Genomic DNA, 20307 nt, shown 5'->3' with positions numbered 1-20307 from the left:
CAGGAAAGAGCTCTCTGCAGGAGGCACTCTTTTGTCTTGTCACTAACCTTAAGTCAGGTGCCCCCATATGCTCTACTCATCTCTGGCGCTAGCACACCTTTCAAATCTTCTAATCACGCAATACCTTGCCTAACTTATCGGTTCTTTCCATAGATCAAGGAAGTAGAAATGAAGAATAAGTAATTAACAGATGACCAGATCTCTTCCCCAGCTTCCCCTTCAGTAATCTCACGAATACACTGTGTGAACAAGATAGCATCTAAAGAAAGATTACCAGGAGTCGACAAGCCTGCACACAAGCCTGCAGACAGTGGGAGATGGCTATGAGTCCAGTTCCCTATCTCAGTGATTAACCGAGATTACTTCCCCTTTTCCCTTTAAAAACTTTCATGGCCGAGCAGAATCTTCGGAGGTGGTTTTGTGGGACACTGAGCCCACCATTTCCGCAGATTGCTGGCATTCTGATTAAAAGCACCTTTCCTTTCTACCAACATTTGTCTCTCTCTCTCCAGTATTGATTTTTCCAGCGGCGAGCAGCTGGACCTGATTCAGTAACAATGCAATTATTATCCTCATTTTTCAAATGAGGAAATTGAGGTCAAGAAGTTAACTAATTTGCTCAAGATCACACAACCATTAGTGGTAAAGTTGGGAGTCTGCTTCATGGAGCATAACTAGAAAAGGGTCTAAAGCAGAACCTTAAGAAAAGCCAGCAGATAAGGAGTTAATGCGTAGAGGCTAAGGAATCTTTTTACAAGATAAGGGGAGAGAGACAAAAGTCCCTTGTGGCTTCTATTTATCTCAGAGGGAGTGTGAGGAAACTTGGAGCAGAGATTTGTTTTAGTATCAGCTTTACTGAGATATAATTCCACATGCCATAAAATTCACCTTCTCAAAGTGTACAATTCAGGGACTTCCCTGGTGGTCCAGTGGTAAAGAATCTGCCTTCCAATGCAGGGGACGCAGGTTCGATCCCTGGTCAGGCAACTAAGATCCCACATGGCGTGGGGCAACTGAGCCCGCCTGCCACAAACTACAGAGCCCAGGCGCTATGGACCCCACATGCCACAACTACAGAGAAGCCCTCGCCACAACAAAGAACCCACGTGCCGCAACAATAAAAAAACATCCCGCATGCCACAACTAAGACCTGACGCAGCCAAAAAATAAAAATAAAAAAATCTGCTAGCAAAATAAAGTAAGACTAATATAGCTATTTAAAAAGAAGTGTACAATTCAGTGGGCTTTATTATATTAACAGAGTTGTACAACCATCACCACTATCTAATGTTAGGACTTTTTTAAGACTCCAAAAAGAAACCTGTACCAGTAGCAGTCACTTCTCCTTCCCAGTCTCCCCCTCCTGTCCTCCCACCCTGGCCCTAAGCCCCCGGCAACCGCTAATCTACATTCTATACGGATAGGCCTATTCTGGACATTTCATATACGTAGAATCATATAATATCCAGTCTTTTGTGGCTGGCTTCTTTCATTTAGCATAATGTTTTCAAGATTCATGTATGATGTATCACCTATGGGTACTTCATTCCTTCTTATTGCTGAAGAATATTCTATTGTATGAATATATGTAACACATTTTGTTTACCCACTCATCAGTTGATGGACATTTGGGCTGTTTCCACATTTTGGCTATTATGAATAATGTTGCTATGGACACTGTGTACAAGTTTCAATGTGAACATATATTTTCATTTCTCTTGGGTATACAAGGAGTGGAATTTCTGGGTCATATGGTAACTCTGTGTTTAGCATTTTGAGGAACTGCCGGACTGTATTCCAAAGCGACTGCATCATTTTAAATTCCCACCAACAATGTATGAGAGTTTCAATTTCTCTACATCCTCTCTGGTACTTGTTGTCTGCCTTTTTTGATTATAGCCATCCTCGTGGGTGTGGAGTGGTATCTTATTGTGGTTTGGAGCAAATTTATCTTTTTTTTTTGACCACACTGCACAGCTTACAGGGTCTCAGTTCTCAGTTCCCTGACCAGGGACTGAACCCAGGCCACGGTGGTGAAAGCCCTGAATCCTAACCGCTAGGCCACCAGGGAACTCCCTGGAGCAAATTTCTTGACTATAGGTTGAACTTCACCTTGAATATTCTCTTCCATCCTCAGCTTTCACCCAGCCTTTGCCAAGTCTCTCAGACCCCTCCTAAGAATGGGCTCCCAATGCCCTAAAAAAAAAAAAAAAATTCTCAGTCTACCCACTATGAATAACAGTATTTTTCCTATGGGCTGAGGCTGAGCCTGACCCTGTCCCTGACCATTCAGACAGGTTTCCATTCTCATGTTGAAAGGAGCTAGATTCCTCCTCTCTCCACTTTTCTGGATTCTCCCAGAAATACTCTCACCTCACCTCTGGAGGCTTCTCTTTACTGCCCTGGGAGGAATTTAACTTGCTTTTGTCAGGAACAGCATTTAGGGTGGTTATTTTGTAAGGGGATATAAATTCTACCTGCCACACGAACTAAGATCCTGCATGCACACAACATGGCCAAAAAAAAAAGAAAAGAAAACAGTGCACAACTGCAACCGTGAATGGCCACTGACCCCCTCAGATACAATAGGGAGTGGCGGGGACTGTGGCCCACATTCCCACATTGGCAAACTGCCTCCTAGATGATTGCTGCCGTGTGAGAATATAGGCCCAGTATTGCCATCTCTACTAGGTTTCCAAAGCTGGAAATACAGATGTTTATTAAAATCTCCCAATTTTTAAATGTCTGCAACTAATTCAAAAGTTTTGAAGCATGTGTGGACCAACAGAACACTTCTGAAGGCCAGATTCAGTCCACAAGCCCCAGATCTACTAACCCCCTGGTCTTTAGGACTCAGACTGTGCAGTATTTAACTCCAAGTCCCCCCAGATTAGCACAGGGTCTGGTACAGAGAAAGCACTTGATAGGTTTTTGAAGGAAAACACCTGATATTCATTTAGTACTCACTGGACCAAGCACTTATGCACTGTATTATCTCATAGCATCCTCAAAGCTTTATGAAGTAGGTAGACTTGCTAAAGGTTATAGAACTAGGAAGCAAGGGAGGCAGGACTCGAACTCAGGTCTGTCTGACTCCAAATTTTTAGAAAGGTACCCTCTTCCACTTGGGTGCCAGTATGGAACAGTGGTTAAGACCATATTTGGGGGGTTTAAGTCACTTTGCAGATTTGTCACTTTCCATTTGTCGTCTCGGGCAACTTACGTAACATCTCTAAGCCTCCATTTCCCAATCTGTAAAATGGGGATAAATAAGAGTTAACTACTCATAGGGTTGTTGTAAGAGTTAAATGAAATAAATAGACACAGAGGAGCTCATCAACACACAATAACTATTCTTATTGCCCCCGTATTTTCCCCCTTAGGGTTACTAAATCATAGCCATCCACGCCCACATCAGCTCCCTAGTACACAAACAGGCATATTTTAGTGGGATATCTTGTTACAAGACAAGAGAAAAGACAAGGAAGTAATGTAAGGAGTCACTTCAGGTATCGGATGGCTGCCTTCTGAGCCAGAAGCACACTTGATAGGAATGAAAACGATCAAAATAAATGACAGTGCTCAGGGCAAGGGGCAAATTGTTCCCCTGCCAGGCTGTTCAATAGCAAAAGGAATAGTTATCTTGGGTCTAAAGCTTCATCCCCACTGGAGCCTTGTGTTTCAAATCCCCTTGAGGTTAGAGCCAACTTTCAAAAAGAATAATTAAATCTGGAAAGAAATGGGGTCAGCAGGTCTCGCAGTGCTTTCAATCAGGAAGTCTCAGAGCTGGAGGAGGGAAGTAGCTGCCAGCAAAACTGCTTTCCTCCATCTCAACCCAAAGAGCTGCTCATGCCCAGGAAGAAGACATAGGAGCCCATCTCACCACATACAAGTTGACCTTAACTTTGTCATCTACAGTCAAAAAATTGATTCTATTCATAAATAGAATGTGATTATTGGCCATTCACATATTTTCTTTGAAGAAATGTCTACTTAAATCCTTTGCCCATTCTTTTAATTGGGTTATTTGTCTTTTTGTTGTTGACTTGTAAGAGTTCCTCTGACTACAAGTTCCTTATCAGATATATGATTTGCAAATATTTTCTCCCATTCTGTAAGTTGTCTTTTTACTTTCATGATGGTGTCCTTTGAAGCATAAAAGTTTTTAATTTTCATGAGGCCCAATTTGTCTATTGTTTTCTTTTGTTGTTCAGGTTTATCGGCTGATAGTAGACTACATGATAGAATTTTTACTAATTTTCTTCGGAGTATTAATGATAATGTGGTTACAAAGAGAATGCCCTTATTTTTAGGAGATGCATGCTGAAGGGTTTGGGAATGAAATGTGTGCCACTTTGTGACATTGACATTTTGAAGATTCCAGGCCAGTTGTCCTGTAAAATGTCTCATATTCTGGATTTTTCTGATTGTTTCCTCATGCTATTTAACCAATTCCTCTATCTCCTGAATTTCTTGTGAGGTCAAAGTTAGGTCTAGCTTGATCAGGTGATTTAGGAACATCCTGTCAGAAGCACCTAATATCAAATTGTCCCTTGATCCAGATTTCTCCACTATAAAGGTACATTTTTTCTTTTGCAGTTAATAAGTAATCTGTGAGTCTAACCTTTTAAACTGTGCTTCAGTACAAATCAGTACTTTGATTTAAAAAAATTTTTTTAAGATTGTGAAGGCATATGAAAGGCTTCTAAAAAGGTAGGACGGTGCTACTTTTCACCAGGGAATGAACATAAATAAATAAAGCAGCAATAACTAAAGCATAATGGCATCAGAGCATAAAATACTGGCATTGCAATAAATAAAAACATGCATCATACAGGAGAATAGAATGTTAGTTCGAAGGTACCCTAGAAATAAAATTGAGTTTAACTGCCTCACTTTACAAATGCAAAACCTGAAGCTCAAGAAGCTTAATAAATGTTGTTAAGGCCAATTAAATTAAGTCCAGAAAATAATAATAATTTTTTGAGTACTTTATCCTGGACATTATTCCAGCACTTTATGTGATTAAATTAATTAATGAGTTCATTTAATTATCCCAACAGCTTTATGAGAATAGATTATAATTACTTTCCCCATTTTTTTGGCCAGCAAGAAATTTAGACAGAAGTTAAGTGACTTGCCCTAATTCCCTAGTAAATTAGGGAGCTGGGATGGGAACCCAGGGAAGCTGACTCTAGAATCTGTGTGTTTAAGAGCTCCACACTTCTACCTCACAAGTTATGTCACTGTGGCTATGGGGCCACAGCTAGTTAGGAATCAAATTAGGCCCTCTGAGAATGAATTCCTCCCTCTATCTGGAATACCAAGAGTGGAGTCAGTTGATTGTTCCTCGTAATCTGGAGCATCACCAATTCTAGCCTACACTGGGCAGTCTATCATGAGCAGGCAGCTGCTACTTACCTGTGATAATAAGGGAAGAATGCTACAAGGATGATCCAGCACAGCTGAACACAAGCCCCCTCCCCACAAAACTGAATAAAGTACTTGGCCTTGGGGTATAATATCGTGTTATTTTTTCAGTAGATTTGCCTTCATAATTATGTTTTGCTAACATTGCTATTAAAGTCAGTTGCTATTCTCTATACACCCCATGGACAGCAAGGGACCACAAATGGTAGAAATGCTTCACATGGATATGCCTCTGTGAAAAATGAGACTGGACTGTAAAAGCTCTTCTCCACCCCTTTCTTTCAATCCTACATCCCAGATCTTGGTCTATATCTTACTGATCTCCCATGTTAATTATTTTAACCTTTTCCTCTGTGGGCTCCTTTGTCTCTCATCACCATAGAAACCCATTCTGCCTTAAGAATTGTCTTCCTTGCCAGTTTCTTTGACCCAGGCCCTTTGTTTATGTCCTCCTTCAGCTCCAAGTCACCTGCTGAATTAAATCTAAGCTTCTTGATCTTGGCTTTGGGACCTTTCTCTAATTTGCCCCTTTTTTATTCTCTTTTTAGAAATAATACATTCCTGGAGCAGAGGTTAAAGCAGATCACTGTCAGCCGAAATATTAACAGAAATAACTAATATATTTACACAGTACTTTAGATTTGAGTAAAACATATTCACCATTACCTCAATTAAGTCTCACAATCACTCTATGATATATACATAAAGCAGGTAACAAGATCAGCATTTTAAGTTTGATAAAATTAGGGGCCAAAGAAGTTAAGTGTCTTGACCATGAAAACACAGCTTACCAGTGAAGCTATAGCTTGAATTTATATCTTCAGACTCCCAGATCATGCTTGGTACCTCATACAATACAGTCAATAACCCTGCATTTACCAAAATATTTTTTGTCTTTTGGCTTATATCCTGTGGCAGGCAGAATTCTAAGATCTCTCCCATGATCCTCTCCCCACACCCAGCTCTGTGTACATGCCCTGGGGCTGTGAATATGATGAGATATCAGTCCCCTGATTGTGTTATGTTTATAAGGCAAAGTTGATTTTAAAATAAGGAGATTATCTGGGTGAGCCCGACCTAATCTATGAGGCCTATAAAAGCAAAGATTTTTCTCTAGCTGATAGCAGAGGAGAAAGTCAGAGAGATGTGCTCCATCTGGCCTGGAAGAAAGTAAACAGCCATGATGTGAACTAACCACAGGGGTCATGTGGGAAGGACCTGAGAGTGGCGTGTAGGAGGTGAGGGTGATCCTCACCAATAGCACACAACAAAACAGGGACCTCAGTCCTACAACTGCAACAACTAGAATGAGCCTGGAAGTGGATTTTTCGCCAGAGCCTCAGCCTGATGAGAATTCAGTCCAGTCAACATTTGATTTCAGCTTTATGATACCCTCAGCAGAGAGCCCATTCATGCTGTGCCAGCCTTCTAACCTACAGAAATGTGAGTTCATAAACGGGTGTTGTTTCAAGCCACTAAGTTTGTGATAATTTGTTATACAGCAATAGCAAACAAATACATCTAATATTCCCTTACTCTTCTTAAAAAAAACAAAAACACATTTTCTGAAACCACTTCTACGGGTCTAGGAGCCCAAGATGTGTTCTGAACCACAGCAAGTGTAGAGTACACATTGCTGATGCAGAATGAGGCTAAGTAGCCCTTCTAACAGTGTGGTAGTAAGAACTGGACCAGGAATTTTAAAACTTTTATTTTTTTAAGTGTCATACAGTAAAACTGACTTTTTGGGTGTACAGTTCTATGAATTTTAGCACATGTATCGTTGCATGTAACCACCATCACAGTCAGGATACAGAACAATTCCATAACCCCCCAAAGTTGCCTTGTAGAGGGTCACATCTTTCCCCTACCCCTCATCCCTGGCAACCACTGATCTGTTCACTGTCACTATAGTTTTATCTTTTCAAGAATGTCATAAATAAAATCACATAACATGTAATCTTTTGAGAATGGCTTTTTTCACTCATCATACTGCCTTTGAGATTCATTTAAGTTGTTGTATGTATCAGTAGTCCCTAAAATGGCATATTTTTAAACCTCTTTATGTAGAAGTTTAAAAACTAGAGAAAAGTACCAACAATCAAAGGATGTTGACACTAGAAGGGATGTGTGATATTACCTGAGCCTATGCTGTCCTTTAGAAGATGAGGAATCTGAAATCCAGTGAGGGTTGAGGACTTCCCAAAATTGTATGGCCACAAGTGAATGGTGAGAGAGATTCAATCTCCCTTGCAGTCACATAACCCATCAAAATCTATAAAGTGTGGTAAATGTTAAGACTGGGGGAAGTTCAACAGAGAAATTAAAACCTTTACAGACAAGCAAAAGCTAAGAGAATTCAGCACCACCAAACCAGCTTTACAACAAATGCTAAAGGAACTTCTCTAGGCAGGAAACACAAGAGAAGGAAAAGCACTACAATAACAAACCCAAAATAATTTAAAAATGGTAATAGGAACATACATATCGATAACTACCTTAAATGTAAATGGATTAAATGCTCTAACTAAAAGACATAGACTGGTGGAATGGATACAAAGACAAGACCCATATATATGCTGTCTACAAGAGACCCACTTCAGACCTAGGGACATACAGACTGAAAGTGAGGGGATAGAAAAAGATATTCTATGCAAATGGAAATCAAAAGAGAGCTGGAGTAGCAATTGTCATATCAGACAAAATAGACTTTAAAATAAGGACTATTAAAAGAGACAAAGAAGGACACTACATAATGATCAAGGGATCCATCCAAGAAGAAGATATAACAATTGTAAATATTTATGCACCCAACATAGGAGCACCTCAATATATAAGGCAAATACTAACAGCCATAAAAGGGGAGATCGACAGTAACACATTCATAGTAGGGGACTTTAACACCCCACTTTCACCCAAGGACAGATCATCCAAAATGAAAATAAATAAGGAAACACAAGCTTTAAATGATACATTAAACAAGATGGACTTAATTGATATTTATAGGACACTCCATCCAAAAACAACAAAATACACTTTCTTCTCAAGTGCTCATGGATCATTCTCCAGGATAGATCATACCTTGGGCCACAAATCAAGCCTTGGTAAATTTAAGAAAATTGAAATCGTATCAAGTATCTTTTCTGACCACAACGCTATGACACTAGATATCAATTACAGGAAACGATCTGTAAAAAATACAAACACATGGAGGCTAAACAATACACTACTTAATAACCAAGAGATCACTGAAGAAATAACAGAGGAAATCAAAAAATACCTAGAAACAAATGACAATGAAAACATGGCGACCCAAAACCTATGGGATGCAGCAAAAGCAGCTCTAAGAGGGAAGTTTATAGTAATACAATCCTACCTCAAGAAACAAGAAACATCTCAAATAAACAACCTAACCTTACACCTAAAGCAATTAGAGAAAGAAGAACAAAAAAACCCCAAAGTGAGCAGAAGGAAAGAAATCATAAAGATCAGATCAGAAATAAATGAAAAAGAAATGAGGGAAACAATAGCAAAGATCAATAAAACTAAAAGCTGGTTCTCTGAGAAGATAAACAAAACTGATAAACCACTAGCCAGCCTCATCAAGGAAAAAAGGGAGAAGACTCAAATCAATAGAATTAGAAATGAAAAAGGAGAAGTAACAACTGACACTGCAGAAATAAAAAAAACATGAGAGATTACTACAAGCAACTCTATGCCAATAAAATGGACAACTTCTTAGAAAAGCAAAACCTTCTGAGACTGAACCAGGAAGAAATAGAAAATATAAGCAGACCAATCACAAGCACTGCAAATGAGACTGTGATTAACAATCTTCCAATAAACAAAAGCCCACGACCAGATGGCTTCACAGGCAAATTCAATCAAACATTTAGAGAAGAGCTAACACCTGTCCTTCTCAAACTCTTCCAAAATATAGCAGAGGGAGGAACACTCCCAAACTCATTCTACGAGGCCACCATCACCCTGATACCAAAACCAGACAAAGATGTCACAAGAAAAGAAAACTACAGACCAATATCATTGATGAACATAGATGCAAAAGTCCTCAAACAAAATACTAGCAAACAGAATCCAACAGCACATTAAAGGGATCATACACCATGATCAAGTGGGGTTTATCCCAGGAATGCAAGGATTCTTCAATATACGCAAATCAATCAACGTGATACACCATATTAACAAACTGAAGGAGAAAAACCATATGATCATCTCAATAAATGCAGAAAAAGCTTTCGACAAAATTCAACACCCATTTATGATAAAAACCCTCCAGAAAGTAGGCATAGAGGGAACTTACCTCAACATAATAAAAGCCATATATGACAAAACCACAGCCAACATCGTTCTCAATGGTGAAAAACTGAAACCATTTCCATTAAGATCAGAACAAGACAAGGTTGTCCACTCTCACCACTATTATTCAACACAATTTTGGAAGTTTTAGTCACAACACTCAGAGAAGAAAAAGAAATAAAAGGAATCCAAATCAGAAAAGAAGAAATAAAGCTGTCACTGTTTGCAGATGACATGAAACTATATATAGGGAATCCTAAAGATGCTACCAGAAAACTACTAGAGTTAATTAACGAATTTGGTAAAGTAGCAGGACACAAAATTAATGCACAGAAACCTCTTGCATTCCTATACACTAATGATGAAAAATCTGAAAGAGAAATTAAGGAAACACTCCCATTTCCCAATGCAACAAAAAGAATAAAATACCTAGGAATAAACCTACCTGAGGAGACAAAAGACCTTTATGCAGAAAACTGTAAGACACTGATGAAAGAAATTAAAGATGATATGAACAGATGGAGAGATATACCATGTTCTTGGATTGGAAGAATCAACATTGTGTAAATGACTATACTACCCAAAGCAATCTACAGATTCAATGCAATCCCGATCAAACTACCACTGGCATTTTTCACAGAACTAGAACAAAATATTCCACAATTTGTGGAATATTGGTAACACAAAAGACCCTGAATAGCCAAAGCAATCATGAGAAAGAAAAACATAGCTGGAGGAATCAGGCTCTCAGATTTCAGACTATACTACAAAGCTAGAGTAATCAAGATAGTATGGTACTGGCACAAAAACAGAAATATAGATCAATGAAACAGGATAGAAAGCCCAGAGATAAACCCACACACATATGGTCACCTTATTTTTGATAAATGAGGCAAAAATATACAATGGAGAAAAGACAGTCTCTTCAATAAGTGGTGCTGGGAAAACTGGAAAGCTACATGTAAAACAATGAAATTAGAACACTTCCTAACACCATACACAAAAATAAACTCAAAATGGATTAAAGACCTAAATGTAAGGCCAGACACTATCAAACTGTTAGAGGAAAACATAGGCAGAACACTCTATGACATAAATCACAGCAAGATCCTTTCTGACCCACCTCCTAGAGAAATGGAAATAAAAACAAAAATAAACAAATGGAACCTAATGAAACTTAAAAGCTTTTGCACAGCAAAGGAAACCATAAACAACACGAAAAGACAACCCTCAGAATGGGAGAAAATATTTGCAAATGAAGCAACTGACAAAGGATTAATCTCCAAATTTACAAGCAGCTCATGCAGCTCAATATACAAAAAACAAACAACCCAATCCAAAAATGGGCAGAAGACCTAAATAGACATTTCTCCAAAGAAGATATACAGATTGCCAACAAACACATGAAAGAATGCTCAACATCACTAATCATTAGAGAAATGCAAATCAAAACTACAATGAGGTATCACCTCACACTAGTCAGAATGGCCATCATCAAAAACTCTACAAACAATAAATGCTAGAGAGGGTGTGGCGAAAGAGAACCCTCTTGCACTGTTGGTGGGTATGTAAATTGATACAGCCACTATGGAAAACAGCATGGAGTTACTTAAAAAACTAAAAATAGAACTACCATACAACCCAGCAATCCCACTACTGGGCATAAACACTGAGAGAACCATAACTCAAAATGAGTCATGTACCACAATGTTCATTGCAGCTCTATTTACAATAGCCAGGACATGGAAGCAACCTAAGTGTCCATCAACAGATGAGTGGATAAAGAAGATGTGGGACATATATACAATGGAATATTACTCAGCCATAAAAAGAAACGAAATTGAGTTATTTGTAGTGAGGTGGATGTACCTAGAGTCTGTCACACAGAGTAAGTCAGAAAGAGAAAAACAAATATTGTATGCTAACACATATGTATGGAATTGAAAAAAAAATGGTTCTGAATAACCTAGGGGCAGGACAGGAATAAAGACGCAGATGTAGAGAATGGACTTGAGGAAACAGGGAGGGGGAAGGGTAAGCTGGGACAAAGTTAAGAGAGTGGCATGGACTTATAAATACTACCAAATGTAAAATAGATAGCTAGTGGGAAGCAGTCGCATAGCACAGGGAGATCAGCTCGGTGCTTTGTGACCACCTCGAGGGGTGGGATGGGGAGTGTGGGAGGGAGATGCAAGAGGGAGGAGATATGGGGATATATGTATATGTATAGCTGATTCACTTTGTTATAAAGCAGAAACTAACACCCTGTTATAAAGCAATTATACTCCAATAGAGATGTTAAAAAAAAAGACTGGGGGAAGAACAATTATTATGGGAGCACAGAAAATAACCTTTTTGTTGTAAATGATAATAAGCTCAAACTAGTTTAAAGCAACAAAATAATTTATTGGCTCACTTGGTTAAAAAAATTCAAGGTGGTGTGGTCTTTAGGCACTGCTGGATCCAGGAACTCCCATGATGTTGTTCAGAGGTCTCAACCTCTATCAATCTCTTACTCTCCTTCTCTTTACTCTCTGGTCTCTCCTTTTTGCATGGTGGCTTCTTTCTTCCCTGTCACAGGCTCTTGCTTTATGCCAGGAAAGATAGATACTGGTAAATCACACCTACAACCTTATAGCTTCTGATCCAAAAGAAAGGCCTATGCTTTCTCTCCTAATTTCATTGATCAAACCTCTAGCAATTCTCTCTCAGTCTCCTTACTGGTTCCTCCCATGTCCCCAACTTCTAAACTCCAGAAGTCTGTCCTTGGACTACTTCTCTTCTGTACCCACACTCCCTCCATTGGTAATCTCATCTGGTATCATGAATGTAAGTACTATCTGTCTCCAACCTAGATCATTTCCCCCATACTTCAAACTTGTATACAAACTGCCTACTTGACACATTTACTTGGCTGTCTAACAAGGCATTTCAAATGTAACATGTTGAAAACCAAATTCCTGATCTTCCTCCCCCCACCCCAAACATGACCCTCTTGCAGTTTTCCCATCTCAGTAAATGGCAACTCTATCCTGGTTGGAATCATCCTTGATTACTCTCTTTCATACCTCACATCAATTCCATCATCAAAATGTGTTGCTTATACCTTCAAAATAGACCCAGATTCCAACTTCTTACCATATCCCCTACTAACTCCCTGCCTAAGCCATCAGCATCTCTCCCCAAATTATCTCAAAAGCTACGCATTGGTCTCCCCATTTCCTTCCTTGCTTCCTGGAATCCATTTTTAACATAGTAGTCATAATGATCGTCTTAAAAGCATACGTCAGATCAAGTTTTTTCTCTGTTCAGAGCCTCTGATGTAATCTCTATATCCTGCAAAGGAGTGATCTCCAAGATATATTGACAAGTGGAAAAAAGCAAAGTGAACAAAAGTGTGTATGGTATCTGCTACTTGTCTAAGAAAGAAAAAGAAGTATAAAAAAATATATATGGGGACTTCCCTGGTGGTGCAGTGGTTAAGAATCCGCCTGCCAATTCATGGGACATGGGTTCAAGCCCTGGTCTGGGAAGATCCCATATGCGTGGAGCAACTAAGCCCATGCCCAACTACTGAGCCTGCGCTCTAGAGCCCGCAACCATAACTATGGAGCCCGCGTGCCACAACTACTGAAGACTGTGCACCTAGAGCCTGTGCTCTGCAACAAGAGAAGCCACCGCAATGAGAAGCACGCTCAGCACAACTAAGACTGGCCACCTTTCGCCGCAACTAGAGAAACCCGCACGCAGCAACGAAGACCCAACGCAGCCAAAAAATTAATTAATTAATTAATTAAATTTATTAAAAAAATATATATACTTATTTGTGTATACTTTTAAGTGGAAGGATAAACTATAAAAAATATTTTTAAACGTTATCTACAGGGTGAGGAAAGGAAAAAGAAGGAAGAGACAGGGAAATAATCTAGACTTCTCTAAATGTACTACCTGCTTGGTAAATTTTGGATTTGAAACCATATAAGTGTTTCACAAAACTATGTTTTTTAAAAAAAGCAACTCCCAAAAATCCAAAGCAAAATGAAATATTCAGACCTAACTGGGTATCAAGCTAGTGGCATAATGACACACGGAGGAATTATTCCAAGTCACTTTAAAGCAATGCAACTTGACTGTACATGCCTAGAGAGATATACCCTGAGGACAGAAAAGACTTGAAAAAAAAATTCAGAAACTATTATCTTTAGGCATATGTTTAGTAATCATATTAGAAATGTTATTCTGAAACCATTATATATATAGTAGGATAAGGCAAATGAGTAATTATGTTAACACCATTAGGTACTGAGATTTTCAGAAGAGATACATATATAAAATCAAAGTAAAATCTGTATAATCCTAAACTTGGATTGGAATATTAGTATAAATGCATGATGCATTTTCTCAAAAACTATGTGTCTATGTGAATTTTTTAGCTCTGTCCACTGAAAAGGCTTACAAACAATAATTGCCCAGTAACGATGAGCATTTGTAGCATCCAGATTTTCTTTAAATATCACTTTCCACTTAAAGAAAACCTTCTTGGATAAAGGATTGATTCAAGGTCTGGGGCAGAAAAAGTACTAAATTAGCCTTGAACATCTTGTCACACCAGAAATCAAGTGATCTTGGATGTGGGGTGCTTCTGCTGCTGCTCAAACTAGTGCGTGTGGTTTGGAAAAATTCAAAGAACTGTACACTGAGTGTATGCACCTTTCTGTATGTGTGCTATACTGCTATTAAAAGTTCGTTTCGGGCTTCCCTGGTGGCGCAGTGGTTGAGAGTCCGCCTGCTGATGCAGGGGACCCGGGTTCGTGCCCCGGTCCGGGAAGATCTCACATGCTGCGGAGCGGCTGGGCCTGTGAGCCATGGCCGCTGAGCCTGCGCGTCCGGAGCCTGTGCTTCGCAACGGGAGAGGCCACAACAGTGAGAGGCCCGCGTACCGCAAAAAAAAAAAAAAAAAAAAAGTTCGTTTCTACATCATGGAAGATTTCAAACGTATACAAGAGTAGAGAGAATAATATAATAAATATCCATTTCCCCATTATCTAGCCTCAACAGTGATCAAAACTCATAGCTATTCTTGTTTCATCTACCGTATATTCCACCCACCTCCCTCTCCCCAATATTTCGAAGCAGATTTCATGTATCCTATCACTTCATCAAAGACTGTGTTTAATCCATAATCTATGTAAAATACAATCTATCTAAAACACTTACGTATATAAAAACATACATACATAATACACATAAGGAGTGTTCTAAAGGTAACTTACTAAGGATCACACAATACCTCCCCCCGGAGAGTGTTTTGGAGGTGGAGTGTGGAGAAAGAAAGCGTGTAAAAATTTTTGAGTGTGAATGTTTTCACAGCGTCCAATAATTCTGCATTCGCCAGTCTCACGATTTCCCACTCTTTTATTGAACGTTGCCGCCCCCGGAAGGCTTTCGTATTTGGGACACCAACAAGGAAAATGTGATTATGTGTAGAATAAAATAAAGAGACTTAAAAAGCATCTCAACTTCGTTAGTATTTTGCCTAGAGAACGCTCTATCGTGTCACAGTGGAAGAGATGCATTTGCTTTTTCTTAACTGAAGCGCTTATCCCGTGATAACTCCAGTTAGAAGAGAACCGAATTGTAGTCTTGTTCAAAGAACTACAAATCCCTGAAGGCCATTCGGCAAGGGCGCCTGCGCACCGCGCGCTCCTTCCTTTCCCCACCTCTCTGCCGGGAAAGACCCGCCCCGCGGTGCTGTCGCTCGCGCTGGAAGAAGCGGAAGAAGATGGCGCTCACCAGGTGAGTTGTTGATTTGGGTCCTCGATACGGAAGGGTCTGGGAGTACCCACCTTTTTCATTTCTCTTCCCACACTCTCCGGGCAGTAACCCGGCCCGGGTCACAGAGCGACATAGGCCGAGGCCACGGCTAGGCCCTCTCTCCGGCCGCCGGGGCGACTAGGCCTAGCCGAAGCTGGGGTCTTTCCTGAGCGGCTTCCCGGGTTGAGTTCGCCCCCTCACTAGGACCGAAAGCCGCGGCGTGGGGAATAGTTCTCTGGCTTAAGATGCGGAGGAGTCGCATGTGTTTTCGCTTAAGCATCTTGGGGGTGTGGAGAGAGCGCCCTCGGGTCCGCGGCTCGGGTGGGCGCGATGGGAGTGTGGAGGGCAGTGGCTTATTTGTCTTGGCAGAGTGAAGCGGGTGGGAGGCGACCGCCTGGCTTACTGCCGTTCGCCTGCCGAAGTCTCTCTCCTGTCTCTGTCCCTAAACAAGGATTCCCGGGAAAAAAAAAGGTGGGGGCGCGGCACTGAACGGAGATTTAAAATCAGCCATAGTACTGGCCGCTGTCTACTAATTCGCGCCGCTGCTCCGCACTTTAACTTTGGGCCTTAGAATTTCTTCCCGTAGATGGAACCACTTCGGATTTTTGCTGTCCCGGTTGCCTTGGCAACCGCAAGTAAAGTGGTCCCCGCCTTTAAGAGAAAGATGCTTAAGGGGGAGATTCCAAGGAGTTACGTAACTCCTATTAGTTGTCGACCTTGCTGCCCCATCTAAATAGAAAAACTTTCCATGCGAACGAACGCAACAGGAAAAGTTGAGTGTCACAGAAGGTAAAGAAAGTAATCACGTTAGTACATACGCTTGAGTTCCCTAAACACCCTTCATTCTCCTCACATACGTTTTTCCTGGCTGATGACAGTTATGAATCCTAAACATAATTGAATCAGAAAATTCTTTGGGGAATTACTTTTGGATGCCTTGCTCTATCCTAGGGCTTGTGTGTATACAGAAGAAAATCTGACAGTCTTTGGCTGCAGGGAAGATGGGGTACAAGGCATACAGATATGAAACAAAGAACCACACAGAATGCTTATTGTGTAGTACTAACCTTAAGTGCAAAAAGAATTAGATGGAATGAGCTGAATGAAATGGAGCGTGTTCTTTAGTAAATGTTGCAGGCAGCAAACATTTGATTGAGTGCTCTCCAGATGGGAGAAGTGTGACAAAGACTAGTCGAGTTATGAGGAAAGGCTTTGTGGAAAAGATGGAATTGGAAAAGGACACAAAGGAAAAATATCAGAGATATTGTGGGTATTGTGTGCTTAAAAGTGCAGTGGCAGGGACTTCCCTGGTGGTCCAGTGGTTAACACTCAGCGCTTCCAATGCAGGGGACGCGGGTTCAATCCCTGGTTGGGGGAACTGTGTGGCGTGGCCAAAAAATTATTATTTTTTTTCCTTAAAATTGCAGGGGCAGAGTGCAGTCTTTAAACAGCTTGACTTACATAGATTTCAGATTTTGTTGAGTTTTAGCTAATTTGGTTTCTAGAGATGGTCTCAAGTTTCCAGGTGAACTTTTATCTCTGAAATCTACCAGGGATTCTTAACAGCAGGGACTGGACATGCTGATGTGTTACAGTCCTGGTGTTACTAACTAAAGATTTAAAGTCATACTGATTTAACTTTCTAAACTCGTGTGTTTAAGGTTATGTATCTAATAATATCACTTGCATTTAATACGCTTTCTTTAGTAAAGGGGAAAGGATAGACTAAGATGTCTCCACAGTGGCACTACTGATGTTTTGGACTGGATAATTCATTCTTGTATGGGACTGTCCTGCGCATATTAAGATGTTTAGCAGCATCTTTGGCCTCTACCCACTAGATGCCAGTGGAACCTCCAAACCCCTTTCTACCCCCGACCTCCCAAGTTCTAACAATCAAGATGTCTCCAGACATTGTCAAATGTCCACATTGTAGATATTTTGCTCCCAGTTGAGAAACACTGAGGTAGACTTTCTGCTGGCTTATGCAGCCCACCCCCACCATAGGAGTGTACCTCATGGGAATATCATCTTTTACAGGGAACAACAAAATTAAGACCCCCTGGAAGGCTAGGGTGTGTTCTAATCGTAATCCAGGCCAGATTTCGTGTTTACTGGTTTGTCCAAACAATGCCTTTTGATCATTTTACTGACTGGTTCTTCCAACAGAAGGTAAAGACAAGAGAAATGAAACAAAAGTAAATATTTTGGCTTCTTTGTTACTGTCTTTGTATCCCTCCTATGTATTGGGTATACATGGTTTACTGAAAACAACTGTGGTATAAGCCCAAAACGTTTGACTCCATTCATCCAGTTAGTAAATCGCATGTGTTGAAAGTCTACTATGTGTCAGGCTAGGGTTGGTTTTACAGTATTGAATCAGTCAGGCAAACCTCTTATCCTCATGGAACTTATATTCTAGGGAAGACAGACTGCAGGAGTAAACAAATCAGTAATGCAAGTTCAGGTAGTAAGTACTAAGAATAAAATACAAATAAAGGGATAGAGAGTGACTCAAAGTGTGGGGTGGAATGCTGTTTTGGACAAGGTGGTCATGTGACAGCTGTTGGGAGGTATAATTGAGCAGGGACAATGAATACTAAGAAGCAAGCACTAAAAAATCTGGGGAAGAGTTTTCTTAATAAGTAAATAGAATACTTTATGGCAGTGGGAAAGCAAATGTAAAGATCCCGAGATGGCTTGTTTAAAGGAACAAGTAACATAAAAATGAGTGCAAAGGGAAGAGTGAATATATTTATTTTGCCAACATTGAAGTAGGCCCTGCTGTGAGCTAGCTAGACAATGCGTAGAGAGTTAGGAATAAAAGAAACAGAAGGCGTGATTCCTGCCCTCAAGTCGCCTACAGTCTAATGAGAGAAAGAAAGGTAAATAAATAGATGATAGCAGTAAATAAGGTAGATATTGTAATAATGATACATAGAGGGTCTTGTGAGAGCATGGGTGGTTAGTTTGGGCAACTAACCCAAACTGGGGGAATTGGGGAACAGCTCCAAATAATCAAATATTTATGGAACACCTATTGAATGGTATTTAGACACCGTGCCAAGTGGTTCATGGGTACTGTCATTTAATACTTATTACAGCTCTGTGAGATAGGTAATCTTATGGTCTGTCATTACAGATGAGAAAACTGAGGTTCAGAGAGGTAAACAACTAATCCAGGTTAGTGAGTGGCATAGGTAGGATTTGAACTCTTGAGTTCTTAGCCATCACATTACCTGACCCGCCAGACTGGATTAGAGCCCTCTGACATACGCTGTCATAACACTTTGTACTTTTTCTTATCACTTAGTAAGTGGATTACTATGGATTTGTGTGATTTTGATTGTCTCTCTCCCCTGCAAGACTCAGCTGTCTTTTTCCGTTCATCATCTCATTGCCTACCTAACACAGTGCCTGCACCCCAGCAACCACTAAATATTTTTGAATAAATAAGCTCTACTGCTTATTCACATATTCTTTTTTTTTTTTTTTTGCGGTACGCGGGCCTCTCACTGTTGGGGCCTCTCCTGTTGCGGAGCACAGGCTCTGGACGCGCAGGCTCAGCGGCCACGGCTCACGGGCCCAGCTGCTTCGCGGCATGTGGGATCTTCCCGGACGGGGGCACGAACCCATGTCCCCTGCATTGGCAGGCGGACTCTCAACCACTGCGCCACCAGGGAAGCCCTATTCACATATTCTTACTAGTCAAGAATCACAAAGGAACCTTAACTTTTCCATTAAATGTATTATTCATATACTGGAATCCTTTTGTGGTACTTTGGGATATCTCTATAATAACATTTATCATACTTAAAAGTTAAGAATGGTTTAGTAGAAAGGCTGCTTTGATTCAAGAGTACCAAATTACATCTTTAGAATTTCTGCTTTGGATCTTTGACCTCTTAAATTTTAAATTCCATTGTAAACTAGATACCTTGGGAAAACACACTTAAATGTGCAACTCGTGTTTTCTTTTTTTATCCACCTCTTTGCTACGTTCAGTGCTAATTATTTTTTTGTATTGATGCTAAAATAGTTAAAAGTAGGAAGCATAAGAGTAAAATAGTTAAAAATAAGGAGTAAAAGACTAGTAAAGACACTAAGAAAACCATATACTAAAGAGTTGACCCCTTGGTAATTGAGAAAATTTACTTATTGTAAGAAAAGAAAGGTGGAAGCATAAAAACTCATTGGTTTATTATGTGAAATATCTGTTAATTTTTTATTCTGGGCACCAGTTGCCTGCATCCTGGTCAGATGATTTTACTGTATGTCTGTTAGTACTTATTTCTTTCCAGGCATAATAAAATGACTGATAATCCTGCCATAAATCATTGGAAAGTTTGTTCTTTTGCTCAAAGGAAAAAGTATTACAGGAAAATAGTGTCTGATGGCCAAATTGCAATAATCAAATATAAGAGTTTTTAAAATTCTCACTTTTATTATCTTTGCTTATAGTTTTTTACCTGCACCTACTCAGCTATCTCAGGACCAGCTTGAGGCTGAAGAAAAAGCAAGATCGCAGAGATCACGACAGACCTCACTGGTCTCCTCTCGAAGAGAACCTCCCCCATACGGGTACCGGAAAGGCTGGATACCTCGGTTATTAGAGGTAAATAATTGTGCTGAAAATTATTATAGCACCTTTGTAAAATAAGTTTAAACCCTAGAACTTCTGCATATGAATGTCAGTATGATAGAAATTCTGGTTGTGAGCTCTCAAGACATGTACTTCCCTCAGAA

The 20307-nt window shown here is 40.1% G+C and overlaps 1 protein-coding gene across 1 annotated transcript in view; it reads left to right on the top strand.

Moving 5' to 3' along the window:
* The first annotated feature begins 15470 nt into the window (after positions 1-15470).
* Positions 15471-20307, top strand: part of SNW1 (SNW domain containing 1) — a 40496-nt gene continuing 35659 nt past the window's right edge. Inside the window, exons 1-2 of the mRNA XM_029238737.1 lie at positions 15471-15543; positions 20023-20176. Coding sequence (XP_029094570.1) covers positions 15530-15543; positions 20023-20176 — 168 coding nt within the window. The 5' untranslated portion in view covers positions 15471-15529. The remainder of the gene's footprint in view (positions 15544-20022; positions 20177-20307) is intronic.

Source organism: Monodon monoceros, unplaced genomic scaffold, assembly GCF_005190385.1.
Source record: "Monodon monoceros isolate NGI ecotype Baffin Bay Population unplaced genomic scaffold, NGI_Narwhal_1 Super_Scaffold_21, whole genome shotgun sequence".
NCBI classification, from domain to species: domain Eukaryota; kingdom Metazoa; phylum Chordata; class Mammalia; order Artiodactyla; family Monodontidae; genus Monodon; species Monodon monoceros.
The sequence above is the reverse complement of the archived record's forward strand: the minus strand, read 5'-3'. Positions and strand labels throughout refer to the sequence as shown.